Below are 20,606 nucleotides of genomic sequence, written 5' to 3'. Positions count from 1 at the left end.
ATGTGGCTGTAATCATCTCTCATCCAGTCCGCCGGCTGGATGGAGTCCCAATCAAAGCCGGAAACGGATTGGGTCTCCGATGACGTAACCCGGAGGCGGCGTCCATGACGTCACTTCCGGGTTACTCTGCTGCAAAAGGCGGGAGATTTAAAAAACGGCTGTATGCAAAAACGCCGTTTTCAGCGTTTTGCATACATGGAAGTGTAGTGGAGGGGTCGAGGGTCTTTTAGACCCTCGATCCCTCCATAAAGAGTACCTGTCACTGCATATTGGTGTCACAAGGGATGTTTACATTGCTTGTGACAGCAATAAAAGTGATCAGATTTTTTATTTTTTTTAAAACCTGTAATAAAGTTAAAAAAAAGAATAAAATAAATAGGAAAAAAAAAAATTTTAGCCGCCACCGTCACCGCTAGCTCGCGCACAAAAAAAACGTATACGGAAGTCGAGCCGCGAATGAAATCGCTGTTAAAACTACACATGTGAGGTATCGCCAGAGCGTGAGCAATAATAAAAAAAAAAAGAGCTACACTCTAAGACTGCATTCACACTAAAGCGGCACGACTCCTGCACGACTTCGGGACCGACCTGTGAAGTCCCGTGCACCGCGACTTCGGCGCGACTTGCACGGACTTCGCATAATGGAAGTCAATGCAAGTCGCCTCCAGGTCGCCCCGAAGTAGTACAGGACCCTTTTTCTAAGTCGGAGCGACTTGTGTCGCTCCTATTAGAACGGGTCCTGTACCAGTCAATGGACCGCGAGGGATCGCGACTTGTCAGGGTGACAAGTCGCCGCAGTGTGAATGGAGCCTAACTCTAAACTGGTAACCGTTAAAAAAATTTAAAGCGTCGCCTATTGAGGTCTCTATTGACCGTAGTTTGTCGCCATCCACGGGTGTGTGCAATTTTAAACCGTAACATGTTGGGTATCTATTTACTCGGCGTGACCTCATCTTTCACAATATACAAAAAAAAATGGGCTAACTTTACTGTTTTAGTATTTTTTAAATGCAGTGATATGTGATTTTTCAAAAATTTTCCCAAAAAAATGGCGTTTTAAAGACCGCTTCGCAAATACCACGTGACAAAAAATATTGCAATGACCGACATTTTATTCTCCAGAGTCTTTGCTAAAAAAATATATATAATGTTTGGGGGTTCTAAGTAGTTTTCTAGGAAAAAATACTGATTTTAACTTGTAAACAAAAAGTGTCCGAAATAGGGCTGGGGCTTAAAGCGGAGTTCCACCCAAAAGTGGAACTTCCGCTTTAAATAGTCCTAACCCCCTGACATGCCACATTTGGCATGTCATTTTTGGGGGGGGGGGAGCGGGTACCTAGTTTTGACAGGTACCCGCTCCCACTTCCGCTCGGAGCGCCGCGGCGCCCTGAGCGGAAGTTCTCCTCTCTCCCTCCCTCTCTGCAATCTTCTGGGACATGTCAGAGGTCCCAGAAGATTGCCGGCCAATCACGACGCGTAGCGCAACTCGCGCATGCGCAGTGCGCACCCGGCTGTGAAGCCGCAAACTGTCACAGCCGGGGGTGCCCACATCAGTGATGCCGGCGCCGCAGAGCAGAGAGGGAGAAGACGGCGCATCGCTGGACCGTGGGACAGGTGAGTGTGCGGTTAGGCTGGAACTCCGCTTTAAGTGGTTAAAGAGCTCACAGGAATGAGGGGACAGCTCTAGTTTTACAAACCTTTGGCAAACTAATAACAAATGTTTTTTATTTTTTTTTATTTTATTTTTTTTTTAAAATGAGTTCAAAGTGTCTCACCCACTTTTTTCCGTGTATTAACACATAATTGTATATTTTCTATTAAGCAGGGTGGAGCTGCCTCATTCTTCCATCAAACATTTTAGGTTCCATTCACACCACGCATTTGTTTCAATGGGCTGCCCTACATATAAGAAACTTATCAGGGTCAGAAGTCACTGACCCTCGCACTGCAACGAACTGCATGGTGCTGCGGCACCATAGGTTTTTGGCAAGCACAAAAACACGAGAGCGTATAGCACTGCTATTACATCTGCTAAAGGGCAGAGCGTTTCTGTGCCTATCGGGAAAGCACGCTTGTGTGTGTCAGGAATGTGCACGTAGCCTTAGAAAGACAGCTCCTTCTGTTTAGGAACATGGGAGCTTATGATCAGAGCTGCCTCCTTTTTGCACCAATCCAAAGAGCAGATTTTTCTGAACGAGATAGGATAGATACTAGTGATCGACCGATATCACTTTTTCGTTGCCGATACCGATACCAATATTTTGCCCATTGAATATCGGTATTGGTCGATATTTTCGTACATTTAAAAATTTTAATTTAACTTGACAGGTACTGTTGTGGAGGGATCTGGGGATCTAAAAGACCCCAAACCCCTCCTCTGCACTTAAAAGCATTCAAAACGCCAAGTTTGGCTGTTTTGAATGCTGTCATTTTTTCAAAATCTGGCACCAGTACCCGGAAGTGATGTCATGACATCACTTCCGGGTTTTTACACGGAGACCCGATCAGAGCCAAATGCAGCTTTGATCGGGTCTTCAGGGGCCATGCAGGCTGGTTGTCCGGGTCTCCTGGTGGGATGGGAAACCTGGGCGAGCCGCGGGAGGTGGGGAGCGTCCTCTCCCGCTCCTTGTAAGGACAGCCGAGCGGCTTCTCAGCTGCATTGGTTGTCATTACAAGACAGCCGACCGTCGGCTATGGACGCCGGTACCGGGGTTCCCTTTAGCTGCAGGCATCACTCCGGTACAGCACTTTCTGGAATATCAGCAATAGATATATCGGGGAATGTGCATATCGGCCCCCAATATATCAGCTTTGCCGATAATCGGTCGATCCCTTATAGATACCCAAAAAAGTGAAAAAAAAATAGAGCTGCCTCCCTTTTGTTCTGAACTGTTTAATTTTTTAAATTTGTGGGTGGTGGGTAGAAAATACTGCTTTTTCTGGATTATAATCCGCCATCTTTCTTTTTTGTTTTTCGCCCAAGTTGATATTATGACCTTGCCTGCAGTGAGTTTTCTTTATCTAAGTGGACATCAATACCAGTTATTGTGTCCGTGTACAAATTCATACAATATTGTAATATCTTCAAGGACAACTTGATTGAAGTATTGCATTTATTTGTTGGATTATAATAAAAGAATTACAAAAACACATATAATACTGTGATATTTACAAGGACAATTTTATTCAATGAATGTATTTCTATATGTGGGACTCCACTTGACAACTTTTTAATTCATTTATAATTTAGTTGATAGAATATGAATATACTTTACATACATTATATTGTCAAAAGAATTGGGGTGCCTGCCATTACACACACATAAAATGTAATGGCATCCCAGTCTTAGTCTGTAGGGTTCAATATTGAGTTGGCCCACCCTTTGCAGCTATAACAGCTTCAACTCTTCTTGGAAGGCTGTCCACAAGGTTTAGGAGTGTGTCTATGGGAATGTTTGACCATTCTTCCAGAAGTGCATTTGTGAGGTTAGGCACTGATGTTGGATGAGAAGTCATCCTAAAGGTTGAGGGCAGGCCAGTCAGGTTCCTCCACCCCAAACTTGCTCATCCATGTCTTTATGGACCTTTCTTTGTGCATTGGTCCAAATCATTTGGTGGAGTGGAGATTAGGGTGTGGGGTTGTTTTTCAGGGTTTGGGCCTGACCCCGTAGTTCTAGTGAAGGGAACTCTTAAGGTGTCGGCATACCAAGACATTTTGGACAATTTCATGCTCCCAACTTTGTGGGAACAGTTTGGGGATGGCCCCTTCCTGTTCCATCATGACTGCGCACCAGTGCACAAAGCAAGGTGCATAAAGACATGGATGAGCAAGTTTGGGGTGGAGGAACTTCACTGGCCTGCGCAGAGTCCTGACCTCAACCCGATAGAACACCTTTGGAATGAATTAGAGCAGAGACTGTGAGCCAGGCCTTCTTGTCCACATTAGTGCCTAACCTCACAAATGCGCTTCTGGTCAAACATTCCCATAGACAGTGCCATCTAAAGAGCCTTATAGGCCCCTGGGCAATGCAGTGCACTGGGGCCCCCTGCGGAGCAGCGATAGTCTGGCGGCCAATGGGAGGGGCGCCTGGAGGAAGAGGGCGGGGCGGAGAGGAGTCCAGAGGAGGTGAGCGAGGACATGCATTCATCATGGCAAGAGAGCACAACTACCTGACCTGGAGTATATACCTTACTATAAACATATTACAGGGACCAATATATACTACAAGAGAGTACAACTACCTGGAGTATATACCTTACTATATACATATTACAGGGACCAATATATACTACAAGAGAGTACAACTACCTGGAGTATATACCTTACTATATACATATTACAGGGACCAATATATATACTACAAGAGAGTACAACTACCTGGAGTATATACCTTACTATATACATATTACAGGGACCAATATATATACTACAAGAGAGTACAACTACCTGGAGTATATACCTTACTATATACATATTACAGGGACCAATATATATACTACAAGAGAGTACAACTACCTGGAGTATATACCTTACTATATACATATTACAGGGACCAATATATATACTACAAGAGTCTCTTGTAGTATATAGTGTTCCCTGTAATATGTATATAGTAAGGTATATCCTCCAGGTGGTTGTCTCTTGTGTCGATGAAGAGAGAGAGTGTAGAAAAAAAAAAAGAAAACAAGCAGCCTGGCAGCTGGGCTGGCTGCCTTACCTTTCACAACAGCTGCACATGAAGGGAGAAGTTGGGTGGAGGCAGAGCCAGTCTTCTAGGCGCGTAGAGGAGGACGAGCTGACGAGGAGGATCCTCCTCCGCTGTGCATCATGGGTCGTCTCTGCTAACGTCACTGGTTGCTAGATGCCAATCGGCCTGGCATTAGCAACCAGTGGGCAGTGCAGACTCGAGCCACCGGGGGCAGCGAGGCCCGGCGGACAACTGGGGGGGGGGGGCCCTAGTCCACCAGGTAATCTGGATTCTGGCCTCAGGCCTGTTGTCAGTAATTGCCACCATGTGTGTGGGGCCCCTTGGCAAGTGGGGCCCCCGGGCAACCGCCGGGCATGCCCATTGGAAAAGACGGCCCTGCCCATAGACACACTCCTAAACCTTGTGGACGGCCTTCCCAGAAGAGTTGAAGATGTTATAGCTCCCAAAGGTGGGTCAAAGAAATATTGAACCCTACGGACTAAGCCTGGGATGCCATTAAAGTCCATGTGTGTGTAACGGCAGGTGTCCCAATACTTTTGGCAATATAGTGTATCTCTTCACACTGGTCCATTGCACTTCCGTTCTGGTGTTAAAAAACCTGCTTGCTGCATTTTTGGTCAGTTAAAAAAAACGCACCTCCCCTTTGAAATGCATTGAAAACGCAGCAAGAACGCATCAATAACGCACTGGTGTTACGTTTTTGATGCGGTTTTTGAATCTTTTTTGCAGCAAAATTGTGTGTGTTTTCTAAATCATTATCGGTACCTTTTTCTCTTATCAGCAAAATGCCAATAACACCATTTTTGACTAATATGTTTCGGCCGCAAAAATTTTGAGTGCATCTCTAGTGCCATGACATCATCAGCACTTCCTCTGACATCATCATCAATGTTTCCACAGGTGATCCACCTCTGCCTACTCTTTGCAGCAACAGATCACTTTAACGCTGATCTAATATCGGCTTCCCTTTGAAGAAAAAAGGGTAAAAAAATAAATAAATACATCAATTAAAAAAAAGATATTAAATATCTCCTACATCCATTAGCCGCACAGTGCCGGCAAAGAAGTTGGATTCTCCGGGTTATGTTTGAGTATACGGCTTTAGAGTCAAACACCCACATAATATTATTCCGGATTTTAATGAACTCAAACCTTTGAAAATGTTACCATCAAGCCAATTTCTTTCTGAGTGAAAAGCACTTGATCTTAATGTTACATTAACAAACATTATGCAAACATTATTTTTCTCTATGTGCCCAACAATAAAATGTACAGGGAAAAGCTCTCCGAAATGAAATCTGAACTCCAGCCTTCTCTTCAGTCTTGTAGAGATTTACCGGCTCTTCCCCTCTACAGAACTTTCTTACTCTGATTTCGCTGCACACTGTGAGCTTTTCTTAATGTGCATTCGATGCTGCTGCAAGTCAGATAGAGCCTGTCTCATTTTCTGGCTAGAGGATGTCCAACATCATCTAGTCCTTTCTTCCGCAGCTTGACTGTCTCTGGCCCCAGGACAAGGGGTGGACAGGAGGGGAAGCTGCCCTGGGAACTGTGGTATCATGTGAGGTTCCCTGAGGAGATTGGGAGGAGAGGAGATTTGTGGAAGGGGAAATTTTGGGGGCGGAAGGGGGTAGAAATAGTTCTAGGAGGGGAAATTTGGGGGGGGGGGGTGCTAGGAGTGGTGACTTAGGGGGATCTGTGCTGGGAGGGGGAATGGGGGAAGAGGATTTTTCGATTGGGGGGTTTTGTGCTTGAAGAGGTTATATGGTAGAGGGGGGATAATTGTGATAGGAGGGGAATTTTTTATTTTGGGGGGGGATTTTGTCTAGTAGGGATGATTGGGGGATATTTATGCTGGGAGGAGAAATTTGGGCGGGGGGGGGTGATTGTGGGGGGATTTGTGTTGGGAGGGAGGATTTGGAGTGAGGGGGGAGGATGTGTACTTGGAGGGGAAATTTGGGGGGGGGGGGTGCTAGGAGTGGGGGATCTGTGCTGGGAGGGGGAATGGGGGAAGAGGATTTTTCGATTGGGGGGTTTTGTGCTTGAAGAGGTTATATGGTAGAGGGGGGATAATTGTGATAGGAGGGGAATTTTTTTTTTGGGGGGGGGGGGGATTTTGTCTAGTAGGGATGATTGGGGGATATTTATGCTGGGAGGAGAAATTTGGGCGGGGGGGGGGGGTGATTGTGGGGGGATTTGTGTTGGGAGGGAGGATTTGGAGTGAGGGGGGGGGATGTGTACTTGGAGGGGAAATTTTAGGGGTAAAGCCTTGGTGCTAGGAGGGGTGCTTTGTTTTTAGGTGGGTAAAGATTTGTACTGGGAGGGGGGATTTTAGCAGGTGGGCATATTTGTACTGGGAGGGGGGGATTTTTGCTTAGGGGGTAGTCATGCAGATTAATACTCACTTTGAGCACTTGGGGGATTTTTACTGACACATAATGCTCATGCATTTTGAGGGGGGAGGGGCACAGTTTGGCATGTTGGCCCTGCAGTCTAGATGACCTTGTCCCGGCACTGCCTGGCTCTCCCTTTTTTGATGTTGGATTTCAGTCACGGAGGCTCAGCATCACATGTGGATGTTACCACAGCTTCCTGTTTTCAAGAAGCTTTATAGAGCAACCTGCTGGCCCCTACCACTAGCCACAATATGCCTACATTGCATAGAGAAGCAGAGAGACCCTTTGATGATCACTGGATCCAACAATATGTATGAAAACAGAAAATGTATTTTATAATTTTATTAGTATGTTGATGGGGCAGGGGGGTGTGGGGGGAATCAGGGAAGCGAAAATATAAGCACAATGCTTTTTATCTTTAAAATTTCTGCTTTGCCACATTGGGCAGAAGTTGGGGGAGGGAGAAAACAACATTATAGAAGAGAATCAATTTGTCCAAAATAAAGGTAAAATACCCTCTTGCTGACCACATAACTTAGTTATATGGCGGCATAGCTGGGATAGGGGACATGAACGTGCACCGCCAGCGCCGTAGCTGTGCTGTGATTAGACACAGCACAAGCCGGTCAGCGGGTGCCGGCCAATGGATGTCCACTGACGCTTGCTGATCGGTGAGGAGAGACACAGAACAGAGCTCTACTATGTAAACAAGGCAGAGCTCTGTTCTGTCAGCAGGGATGTGATGGATCTTTTTTCCCTGCAAAGCAGGGAAAAAAATCCATCACATTCCTTATTGAATGCACACTGTACACACATAAACACTGGTTAGGCACGCATTTAACCCTTTGATCGCTCTAGATGTTTTTAACTTCTTCTCAGCCAGTGTCATTATTATTACAGTGACAGTGCATATTTTTAGCACTGATCACTGTATTACTGTCACCTGTTTCCACAAAGTATTAAAAGTATCAGTTAGAGACAGACTGTCTGCAACAATATCGCAGTCCCGCAATAATTCGCTGATCGCCGCCATTACTATTAAAAAAAAAAAAATGAAATTCCATGACATATACCATCGTTTGTAGACGCTAGAACTTTTGTGCAAACCAATTAGTACATATTACATACCAGTACATATTGGTCTTAATTTATGAAGAAATTCGATTTTTTATAATATTTTATATATTGGATATGTTTTATAGCAGAAAATATATATTTTTTTCCAAATTGCCAGCCTTATTTCAATTTTTAGGGGAAAACATAAAACTGGCAAGCTGCACCAGGAAGTCCTGTGTAGCGGCACAGACTGTACGGATGTGAGAGCTATCCACCTGCTAATTATTGGCAAAGCATTCCTTGCGAATTTACACTGTACCACCAATGTTTTTATTTTATGTAAACTTTTTAAATAAAATATTGGCATTTTAACATTTCTACACCATGAGGAGTCCGTCTCTTGTGTCCCCACACACCACCTCTTAGGATCATCCAGGACCATCCAGGCATGGACGGCTGACAAACAGACCTGGACGGTTATTTTTGACCTTCTTGCCGTACGGCATTGGAGGTCAATAACTTCTGGTGAGTGTGCAATCTTCTCATATCCCACCATCACGGAGGGTGTCACCATCATTGTTCTTGCTGGGTGTATAGCACTCCACATTGATTGCACCATTGAAAAGGATCCATTTACTGTAGCACCTTAAAGAGACTATAAATTACCAGCAGCTATCTTTTATGCACTTTATATGGACACTGATTGCACCTTATATTGTTTATTATTGCACTTTATAAGGATATTATTTGCACTATTTGTTGCCTATTGATGCACTTTATATGGACATTATTTGCTATATTGTTTGCTCTTTGATGCACGTTATAAGGTTTTTATTGCCATATTTAGTTGTTGCATTTGGATATTTGATTGCACTTTATATACACACATTCATATGGTGTACCCACACACTACACACAGTTATTTTTGGTGTTAACCACTACATTTGCATCATTATATTGGAGAGATCTGGGTGGGACATTGCTACACAGTTCACAGAGGAATTGCGCTGCTAGTAATTTAGTATTACATCTTTATCATTGAACACCACTGGGTTGTAGCAGCAGCAGTCCTATTTCCTTATTTTTATTTTATTTTTTATTGCTATTTCCTGGCGCGATTGTTTTTTCATATCACTTTATATTTTGATTGCATAGTAAACAACAGCAAATATCTTTAGTTATAGCTTGTTTGTGCATTTGTTTTTTGCTGTTTTTATATAAATGAATATGATACACTTCTTAACCACTTAAGCCCCGGAAGATTTTACCCCCTTCCTGACCAGGGCCTATTTTGCGATTCGGCACTGCGTGAATTTAACGGACAATTGCGCGGTCCTGCGACGCTGTACCTAAACTAATTTGACGTCCTTTTTTCCCGACAAACAGAGCTTTCTTTTGGTGGTATTTGATCACCTGTGTGATTTTTACTTTTTGCGCTATAAACAAAAAAAGAGCGTAAATTTTGCAAAAATAACAATATTTTTCACATTTTTTTATATGAAATTCCCCAAAAAAAATGAAAAAATCAAAATTTTTTAACATTTTAGGCCAATTTGTTTTATGCTACATATGTTTGGTAAAAAAAATCGCAAAAAGTGTATTTTGATTGGTTTGCGCAAAAGTTATTGCGTTTACTAACTAAGGGAAAGATTTTTGTCATTTTTGTTGTTTTTTTTTTAACGCGTAATGGCGGCGATCTGCGATTTTTTTTTGCGGTACTGCGACATTGCGGCGGACAGATCGGACCCTTGACTGACATTTTTGACACTTTTGGGGTTACCAGTGATATTACTGCAGTAATCAGTGCTATACATATGCACTGTTACTGTAAAATGACACTGGCAGTGAAGGGGTTAACTTTTTTTGAGAGGGAGGGGTTATGTGTGTCCCTAGGGGCGTGATTCTAACTGTGATTGGCTGTGGCTTGAGGTGTATGAACAGTGATCAACGGTCCTACATAGTAGAACCGTATGATCACTATTCATACACAGGGGAGAATGACAGGTGGCTTTGTTTACTTCAGCCGCCTGCCTTTCTCCTGCTCTAACGGACGATCGCGAGTGACACACGCGCGGGGGGGTCCGTGACTGCGGGGGAGCGGGAGCGCGCCTCCGGCGGCGCGCGCTTGCTCCCTAGACCCTCACAGGCTAGCGACATAGACCTACGTCGCTCTGCCTGTGAGGGGCTGACTGCCAACGTAAATCGTCGTGCGGCGGTCGGCAAGCGGTTAATGATTTTCTTTTCAGCTGTTCTGTTCCTAACTCTATACAGTCCACATGCATCTAAAAAAAAAAATTAGAATATCATCAAAAAGTTTATTTATTTCAATAATTCAATTCAAAAAGTGAAAATCTATTATATAGATTCATTACACACAGAGTGATGTATTTCAAGCATTTCTTTCTTTTATATTGGATGATTCTGGCTTACAGCTAGTAAAAACCCAAAATTCAGTATTTCAGAAAATTAGAATATTACATAAGACTATCCGCAGCCTTGAAAGGATTGTGAAGCAAAGGCCATTCAAGAACTTGGGGGAGATTTACAAGGAGTGGACTATGGCTGGTGTCAGTGCTTTTAGAGCCACCACACACAGACGTATCCAGGACATGGGCTACTACTGGGGTATTCCTTGTGTCAAGCCACTCCTAAACCAGAGACAACGTCGGAAGTGTCTTACCTGGGCTATGGAGAAAAGGGTCTGGACTTTTGCTCAGTGATCCAAAGTCCTCTTTTTGGATGAAAGTACATTTTGCATTTAAATTGGAAATCAAGGTCCCAGAGTCTGGAGGAAGAGTGGAGAGGCACAGAATCCAAGTTTCATGAGGTCCAGTGTGAAGTTTCCACAGTCAGTGATGATTTGGGGAGCCGTGTCATCTGCTGGTGTTGGTCCACTGTGTTTTATCAAGTCCAAAGTCAGCGCAGTCTTCTAACAGGAAATTCTAGAGCACTTCATGCTTCCATCTGCTGACCAGCTTTATGGAGATGCTGATTTCATTTTTCAGGACTTGGCACCGCCCACACTGCCAAAAGTACCAATACCTGGTTTAATGATCATGGTATCACTGTGCTTGATTGGCCAGCAAACTTGCCTGACCTAAAATCCATAGAGAATCTGTGGGGTGTTGTCAAGAAGATGAGAGACACCAGACTCAACAATGCAGACGAGCTGAAGGCCTCTATCAAAGAAACATGGGCTTCCATAACATCTCAGAAGTGCCACAGGCTGATCTCCTCCATGCCATCCATGCAGTAATTCATGCAAAAGGAGCCCCGACCCAGTATTGAGTGCATGCTATACTGTACATGGACATACTTTTCAGTAAGCCGACATTTCTGTATTAAAAACCCTTTTTTTTTTTTTTTATTGGTCTAATGTAATATTCTAATTTTCTGAGATACTGAATTTTGGGTTTTCACTATCAGCAAGCCATAATCATCAAAAATAAAAGAAAGACATGCTTGAAATATATCACTCTGTGTGTAATGAATCTCTATAATATGAGTTTCACTTTTTGAATTGAATTACTGAAATAAATTAACTTTTGGTGATATTCTATTTTTTTTTAGATGACTATATATTCTAATATATAATAATATTGTATTATGTCATTATGTGACATAATACAAAGCTAATGACATCTTTCAAAGTCATATACAGTACATTCTCTGTAATAATATTATTTAATTCTGGTAATAGGACTGCTGATAATAATTCTATTTTTTTAAGTTTTGTGAAGGGAATATTGGGACATATTGAACAATCCATTGGGTCTGAACTTGTAATACTGTTACGAACCCCTGTCATAGCCAGTAAGCACTATAAGGCCCCTTTCACAAGACACCGACTCTGTTTTGATCATCCCCTGATGATCAGAGCAGAAGGGGTGGATGACAGGTCTGTGTTCGCTCAGTTTTTGCAGAGCAGACACAAGTCCATTTACACCCGCCAGTCCATAGGGTGAACGGACTGTGTGATCAGGTCCACCTGACAAAAATAGATAGGCGGACCTGATCGCAACGGTCGTGTGAAATGGGCCTAAGTGACCATGTTTAAAAGATCCTAAGTCTGCTCTTTTAGCAATATACCAAAAGAAAACAAGCTGCTCTCACAATATCCTGATATGTGATTTATATTAATAAATAAATATGAAAATGGATATAAACCATGTAATTATGCAAACACACCTGGTGCTCAGTGCAAATAGTACAATGAAACCATCAAAAACACAGTGCAAACAATAAAAGTGCCACCCAATTATTGTGGATGAGTATATAAATTATTAAAATATAAGTACATTAATGCAGTCCAAAGGAAAGTCCCAGCTGAAATCAGGTACCATATGCAAATATAGAGGGAAAAGGCCAAAAAAGGGGCACAGCCTTCTACTAAGTTACCTTCTGGAAAGTGCTTATCACAAACAGTAGAAGATTGACCCCTTTTTTTTGGCTTTTTCTCCCTACGTTTGCAAGTAACCATGTGTACCAATTGTAGAGCTGGAGTAAGAGATTAACAAATAGTTGCTAAGAGCTGTTTAATTTTATTTTCTAATGGTTTTGCAGCTGATACTTCTTCAAAATCTGTATGGGGACATGCCAGTGAAAGAGGGACGAGTGTCAGGAAAACTACCTGGAGTCTACAAGGTCACATGCAGTCAATCCCAGTCCACTTTATGCCTATGCAAAGAGACAGCCCCAGGCACACGCTTACAAAGCTGGTGAGTATGTAGAAGAACATGTGGGATGGAGTAAGTGGAGGCTAACTGAATCCAACCCACTGCTGCACAAAAGAGGCATAACTAGAACCTTCAGGGCCCAGGTACCAGAAACCATGAAGGGCTCCCCTGACGCCCAGGCCATGGCCCTTCCCTTCCCTCTGAACCTGGGGCTCTTCTCTCCGAGCCAGGGGCCCTTTATTCTCGTTGCAGAACCCTTTATTACAATCCCGCAGCAGTCCCCCTTCCTGATGTCTTGGGGCTCCCCATGGGGGTGGAACGCTAGGGCCCAGTCCAAGTGTGACCTTTGCAACCCTGTTAGTTCCTCCACTGATATCAGTAGTTTCTTTATGTTTGTTGTTTTATTTTTTTTGTTATTTTTAGGGATGCACCGAAATTTCGGCCACCGAAATTATCGGCCGAAAATGAGCCCATCCCATTTCGGCCGATAATGGGTTAACAATGCGGAAATTAATGGCCGCCGTGAGGAAGGAGGAGGGTGCAGCGCAGGTTTTAAATGTCCCGCCTCTGGCCGGCAGCCCGTATCTCAATGACGTCCCTACTACTACGATGTGTGTATAAATGAAGTGTCATACCGGGCGGGATGGCAGGCGAGCGGCCGCTAATAGATATAACTATGTGAGCCTTCACTTCACTGTCAGCGGGACTGTGTGTGAATGAACTGACACACCGGGCAGGGGGAGCGGCCGCTAATAGCTGTAACTATGTGAGCCTTCACTTCCCTGTCAGGCATGTATCTCCGCTGACAGGGAGGTGAAGCACTCACATAGTTATAGTTATTAGCGGCCGCTCTCCCTAACCCCCCCCCCCCCCCTCGGTGTCAGGTCAGTTCATTCACACACAGTCCCGCTGACAGTGAAGTGAAGGCTCACATAGTTATATCTATTAGCGGCCGCTCGCCTGCCCTCCCGCCCGATGTGTCACTTCATTCATACACACATCGTAGTAGTGACATCACCGGGAGGCGGGCCGGCCAGAGGCGCTTCTTTTGAATGAAGGACACCGGAGGAGCACTCAGCAGAGTGACAGTAAGGAGATTGAATCGTTGGGATGGGGAGGGACGCTGAGGCGAGCTTACCATTGGTATTAGTATTATGCAGCATGAGGGGTTAATGTATTGTCACTGCTGGTCACTGATGCATTAGTGACCGACCAGTGGCAGTTAATTAACCCCTTTGTGCTGCATTAGTGCAACCAGTAGCAGTGCAACCAGTGTTAATTAACACTGATACTGGTTGCACTAATGCAGCACAAAGGGGTTAATTAACTGCCACTGGTCGGTCACTAATAGATGAGTGACCAGCAGTTGCAATACATTAACCCCCTCATGCTGCATAATACAAATACCATTGGTAATTAAATTAACCTCTTGCCAACCCATCACAGTACATATACTGTGACAGGGTGGCAGCGACAGGTGTACGTCGCTACCTGTTTTTGGTGTATGTCCCTGTTCTATCTATTTAAAAAAAATTTCAGTTTCGGTTTCGGTTTTCGGCCAAGGGCATCCTGCATTTTCGGTTTCGGCCCAGAATTTTCATTTCGGTGCATCCCTAGTTATTTTTGTTAACACTTTATTTAACTTTTTTACTATTTTACATTTAATTATTTTTTTACATTTTTTTAGGAGCTCCAGGGGGCCCGTGCCGCTCCCCTGTAACCTGGCTAGGAGGGGCAGCATATAGGGGAGCGGATGCTATCCATTTTCCTGATACAAGGCACTATTCCTTCTACACCAACAATGGGGCACAATTCAGCACTGAGTTTGGTATTCGCCATGGTGTCGCAAACTCTGACTGAGTAAGCTAAGCTTTTGCGCCTTGACCTGGAGGGAGACCAGCTTCCCCCTGCCTTTGCTGAGCTGGCGGACCAGCTGGTACAGGGGCTGCAGTTTATCTTTGATGCCTCTTTGGACGTGGCTTCCCTAGTGGCTCAGCTCTCTTTTTCGGCAGTGGTCCTTTGGTGTGTCTTTTGGCTTAAATGCTGGTTTGCGGACCAGACTTGACTGTTCTCCCCTTTCAAGGGAAATCGCCTGTTTGAGGCTACCCTGGATGACATCATTAAAGGTCTCACAAGGGAAATAGTACTTTTCTTCTACAGGCTACTAAGGGCAAGGAACCTCATCCTAGACGTGGGCCCTCCTTCTCGGTTCATAAGGAGTTTATTTGTCCCTCAGGGTCGACTGACAAGGGCTTGGAGCCTTTCAGGACCTCCTCTGGAAGATCTAAACGAACCTGGTCTTGCAAGCTGGGAGCGAGCTTCTCCAGACCCTCAGACAGGGCTCCTTCAGCATGAAGGTGTGCCCTCTTTCGTAGCGGGGGTGGGGGGACCTCTTTGCTGGTTTCCGAACCCGTGGACTTGCCTGGTGCAAGACAAGTGGGTACATGCAGTCATTGGGTCCGGCTACAAGATCGAGTTTTGCTCTTGTCCCCCGGCAAGGTTCTCTCCTTCCAACATGCACCTGTCCTCAGACCGTTTACAGGGTCTGTTTGGGGCAGTACAAGACCTGTTGCTTCAAGGGGTGATTGTCCCGGTTCTGACTTTGGAACGTTTTCAGGGATTTTACTCAAACCTGTTTACAGTTCCCATGAAGGAAGGCAAGGTGCGTCCAATCCTGGACCTCACCATTCGCACAGTGGTGGCATCCCTGCATCAGGGTAATTTTCTTGCCTCTGTCGACTTTAAGGATGCTTACCTTCACATTCCAATATGTGCCGGTCACCAGCGCTTCCTCCACTTTGCCGTGGGAGAGGAGCTTTATCAGTTTGTGGCGTTACCCTCTAATCTCACCTCTGCTCCTCGGGTCTTCACAAAAGTGTGCTAGCATTGTTACGCCAACATGGGATCGTGATACTGGGCTACTTCGGCGACCTCCTTCTGCGAGCGAAGTCCCCTACTGCTCTGGTGGAAAACCTTGAAATCACCATACGAACTCCTGAAGGAGTTCAGCTGGATTCAGAATTTTCAGAAGTCTGCTCTGGTTCCGTCCACAAGGCTGAACTATCTGGGTCTGACTCTGGACTCGGCCTTAGCCAGAGTGCTCCTTCTTCTGGACAAAGTCCAGAAATTGCAGGCTACAATTCCTCTCCTGCTGTCCAGCAGATGGTCATCCCTTGGGACTTGCATGCTGGTGCTGGGCCTGATGATGTCTACCTTCGAGGCGGTTCCATTTGCACAGTTCTTTGCGAAGTCCCTGCAAGGGTGATTCTGGCCAAATGGGACAAGTCTCCACAGTCTCTGGACAATCAGATCTGGCTGAGCCGGGGAATGAAGGAGTCCCTGATATGGTGGCTTCATTCTCCGGTGCTTCGGCTGGGCAAATCCTTCCTCCCCTTGTAAGGGGTGGTCACCACGGATGCCAGCCTATCCGGCTGTGGAGGCATCCTCGGCAACAATTTCTGCTCAGGGGATCTGGACACTGGAAGAGTCCAGACTATGGATCAATGTCTTGGAACTCCAAGTGATCAGACTGTTCCTGGACCATTGGATGGATCGTCTTCAGGGATGTCCAGTGTGGCTTCAATCGGTCGTGGCTTATGTCAATCACCAAGGGGGTACTTAAAGTGTCCTGGCGGCTCCGGAATGGTCCCTCCATCCAGAGGTGTTTCATCAGTTACTGTAAGGACAATAAGATTGTGTAATGCTCTTCCACAAATTGTGGTAACTGCGGGGAATATAGCTACATTTAAAAGACTCTTGGACGTGCATCTTAACAACATTCAGGGTTATGGGAAATTAATACGTCAACACACCTACACAGGTTGAACTGGATGGACTGTTGTCTTTATTCAACCTCAACTACTATGTAACTGTCTCCAGTGGGGCATCCCTGAGGTGGATCTGTTGGCGTCTCAGCTCAACAGAAAGGTGCAGAGGTTTGTGGCTCGGTCACTGGACCTTTTGGCAGATGATTTACGCATTCCCTTATCTCAAGCTTCTGCCAAGACTTATACGCAGGGTCGAGGCAGAAGGGATTCTGGTCATCTTAGTGGCTCCAGACTGGCCTCGCTTGGCTTGGTACGCCGATCTGGTGCAGCTGGTCGTCAACGTTCCTTGGAAGCTTCCTCTCAGGGAGGATCTGCTGTCCCAAGGACCAATCTTCTATCCTGCTTTACAGTTGCTGGCTTTGATGGCTTGGCTGTTGAACGCCAGATGCTGGTGGATAGAGGTTTATCAGGGTCGGAGATTCCAACGCTGTTAAAGCTAGGAAATCTACTTCTAGGAAGATCTATCATTGTACGTAGAAGAAGTACAGTATCTCACAAAAATTAGTACACCCCTCACATTTTTGTAAATATTTTATTATATCTTTTCATGTAACTACATTGAAGAAATGACACTTTGCTACAATGTAAAGTAGTGAGTGTACAGCTTGTATAACAGGGCAAATTTTCTGTCCCCTCAAAATAACTCAACACACAATGCCTAAACTGCTGGCAACAAAGTGAGTACGCACCTTAGTGAAAATGTCCAAATTGGGCCCAATTAGTAATTTTCCCTCCCCAGTGTCATGTGATTCGTTAGCGTTACAAGGTCTCAGGTGTGAATGGAGAGAAGGTGTGTTAAATTTGGTGTTATCGCTCTTATTCTCATACTGGTCACTGGAAGTTCAACATGGCACCTCATGGCAAAGAACTCTCTGAGAATCTCAAAAAAAATCGTTGCTCTACATAAAGATGGCCTAGACTATAAGAAGATTGCCAAGACCCTGAAACTGAGCTGCAGCACTGTGGCTAAGACCATACAGTGGTTTAACAGGACAGGTTCCACTCAGAACAGGCCACGCCATGGTCGATCAAAGAAGTTGAGAGAACGTGCTCAGTGTCATATCCAGAGGTTGTCTTTGGGAAATAGACGTATGAGTGCTGCCAGCATTGCTGCAAAGGTTGAAGGGGTGGAGGGGTCAGCCTGTCAGTGCTCAGACCATACGCTGCATACTGCATCTAAGTGGTCTGCATGGCTGTTGTCCCAGAAGAAAGCCTCTTCTAAAGATGATGCAAAGAAAGCCTGCAAACCGTTTGCTGAAGACAAGCAGACTAAGAACGTGGATTACTGGAACCATGTCCTGTGGTCTGATGAGACCAAAATAAACGTATTTGGTTCAGATGGTGTCAAGCGTGTGTGGTGGCAACCAGGTGAGGAGTACAAAGACAGTCAAGCATGGTGGTAGGAGTGTCATGGTCTGGGGCTGCATGAGTTCTGCCGGCACTGGGGAACTACAGTTCATTGAGGGAATTATGAATGCCAACATGTACTGTGACATACTGAAGCAGAGCATGATCCCCTCCCTTCAGAGACTGGGCCGCAGGGAAGTATTCCAACATGATAATAACCCCAAACACACCTTCAAGACGACCACTGCCTTGCCAAAGAAGCTGAGGGTAAAAGGTGACGACTGGCCAAGCATGTCTCCAGACCTAAACCCTGTTGAGCATCTGTGGGGCATCCTCAAACGAAAGGTAGAGGAGCACAAGGTCTCTAACATCCACCAGCTCCGCGATGTCGTCATGGAGGAGTAGAAGAGGACTCCAGTGGCAACCTGTGAAGCTCTGGTGAACTCCATGCCCAAGAGGGATAAGGCAAATTTATACTGTTATACAAGCTGTACACTCACTACTTTACAATGTAGCAAAGTGTAATTTCTTCAGTGTTGTCACATGAAAAGATATAATAAAATATTTACAAAAATGAGAGGGGTGTACTCACTTTTGTGAGACCTTGTACATTGCATGGTATGAGTCTCTTGAGGTTCATCCTCGCTCCTTCTCGATGGCTCGAATCTTGACCTTCTTTGAACGGGGGTTGAACAGAAATTGGCCTTGAGTACCATCAAGGGCCAGGTGTCGGCTTTGGTGGTCTTCTTCCAATGACCCTTGGCCACACACTCCTTGGTGCGTTCCTTTCTTCAGGGTGTCCGACATTTGGTTCCTCCAGCGTGGTCTCCGTTGCCGCCTTGGGACCTCAATTTGGTGCTTTCTGTCCTTCAGAAGCCTCCCTTTCGAGAAACCTCGGGAAATTCCCTTGCTTACGCCATCTCAGAAGGTGGCTTTTTTGGTGGCTATCACCTCTGCATGCAGGGTGTCGGAATTGGCGGCATTGATCTGTCGTTCACCTTACTGGTGATTCATAGCAATAAGGCGGTCCTTCATCCCTGTCTGTCGTTCCTCCCCAAGGTTGTCTCTGATTTTCATTTGAATATGGAGTCTTTTAGGAAGTCAGACTTACTATTTGTGCTCACGGATGGGCCTCCGAAAGGGTTATCCACTTCCTCTGCGACCATTTCCAGATGGATCAGACAGACGGTTATTCATGCCTATTCCATCAGGGGTCAGGTTCCTCCTTTCCCTGTCAAGGCTCACTCTACTCAGACACTTAGTGCCTCCTGGGCCTTCCGTCATCAGGCATCAGTGATGCAGGTTTGCAAGGCGGCTACCTGGTCGTTGGTGCACACTTTCACAAAGTTCTATGAAGTGGATGTGTTGCCATCTACGGATGCTTCTTTTGGCCGCAAGATTTTGCAGGCTGCTGTTTAGAGGACTTGATCCTCTTTGAGGGTGTATTGTTTTTTTTCAAATGGGCTCCAGTTGTTTTGGTTGAGCTCTTGTTGCCTTGTTGGCTACTGTTTAGCCTGGGTATTTTATTTGCTGTTCCCACCCCTCATGTTTAACACTGCTTTGGGACGTCCCAATGGTTATGAGGATCAGGAGCTGTGTCCGTCCATGAACAAAAGAGAAAATGGGATTTTTGACTTACCGTAAAATCCATTTCTCTGATGTTCATTGACAGACACAGCACCCACCCCTCTGTGGAGCTCTGTGATTCTTCTGACACTGCTTTTACCAAAACTGAGTACCTATAGCAGGGAGAGGGAGTATACCCCATGGGACTGCCCATAGGCGTAGCCAAATTCTTTTTTTGCCTAGTGTCCTACTCCTGTAGGGGACAGTATAACTCAATGTTTATGAAGATCAGGAGCTGTGTCCATCAATGAACATCAGAGAAATTGATTTTATGGTAAGTTAAAAATCCCATTTTTGCAAGTTGGTGCGCTACAGTGGCAATAATTCTTAATGACACCCCAACACACCTTGCCAAAAGATGTGTGTTGTCATGTTCCACTTTGCAAAAGTTCCTTCAGAGATTCCTAGGCGTTCCTTGAGCAATAAGCAATTTCTGCTTCTCAGATACGTTCTCACTGACACGTTTGATCCTTTTAGCTATCTTTAAGAGGGTAATTCTTCCCAATGACCACAAGTGTAAAGAGAGAGTGCATTCGGATCCAGTGGTTAGACTGGGTATTGCCAACATCCCTGGGTAATAGAACAAAAAAGGAATTCCCCTAAGGTATGGGACTTTAATGGCAATAACCAGACCTTGAGTAGTAAGTATATTTCAATAAATGTATTAATATTATACAAAAAAAGTTAGGAAAGTTCAAAAAAATGACAAATTATAGATAACACTTTAAAATAACATGTGGCCATGTGTTACGTCAATTGGACTGAAGGTGGCTGAGACTTCCAAAGACGACCATGGTCCAATTGATGTAACACATGGCCACATGTTATTTTAAAGTGTTATCTATAATTTGTCATTTTTTTGAACTTTCATAACTTTTTTTATATAATATTAACCACTTGCCGACCGCCGCACGACTATTTACTGCGGCGGTCAGCCCCTCACAGGCAGAGTGACATAGGTCTACGTCG

At 44.9% G+C, this 20,606-nt stretch overlaps 1 protein-coding gene across 1 annotated transcript in view; it reads left to right on the top strand.

The window, feature by feature from the left end:
- Positions 1 to 20,606, top strand: part of PRR19 (proline rich 19) — a 51,227-nt gene that overhangs the window by 27,979 nt on the left and 2,642 nt on the right. Inside the window, exon 3 of the mRNA XM_082273513.1 lies at positions 12,725 to 12,879. Within this exon, the coding sequence (XP_082129639.1) occupies positions 12,725 to 12,879 (155 nt within the window). The remainder of the gene's footprint in view (positions 1 to 12,724; positions 12,880 to 20,606) is intronic.

The sequence above is a fragment of the Pelophylax lessonae genome (genome assembly GCF_965119305.1).
Source record: "Pelophylax lessonae genome assembly, chromosome: 12".
Lineage (NCBI taxonomy): Eukaryota > Metazoa > Chordata > Amphibia > Anura > Ranidae > Pelophylax > Pelophylax lessonae.
The sequence above is the reverse complement of the archived record's forward strand: the minus strand, read 5'-3'. Positions and strand labels throughout refer to the sequence as shown.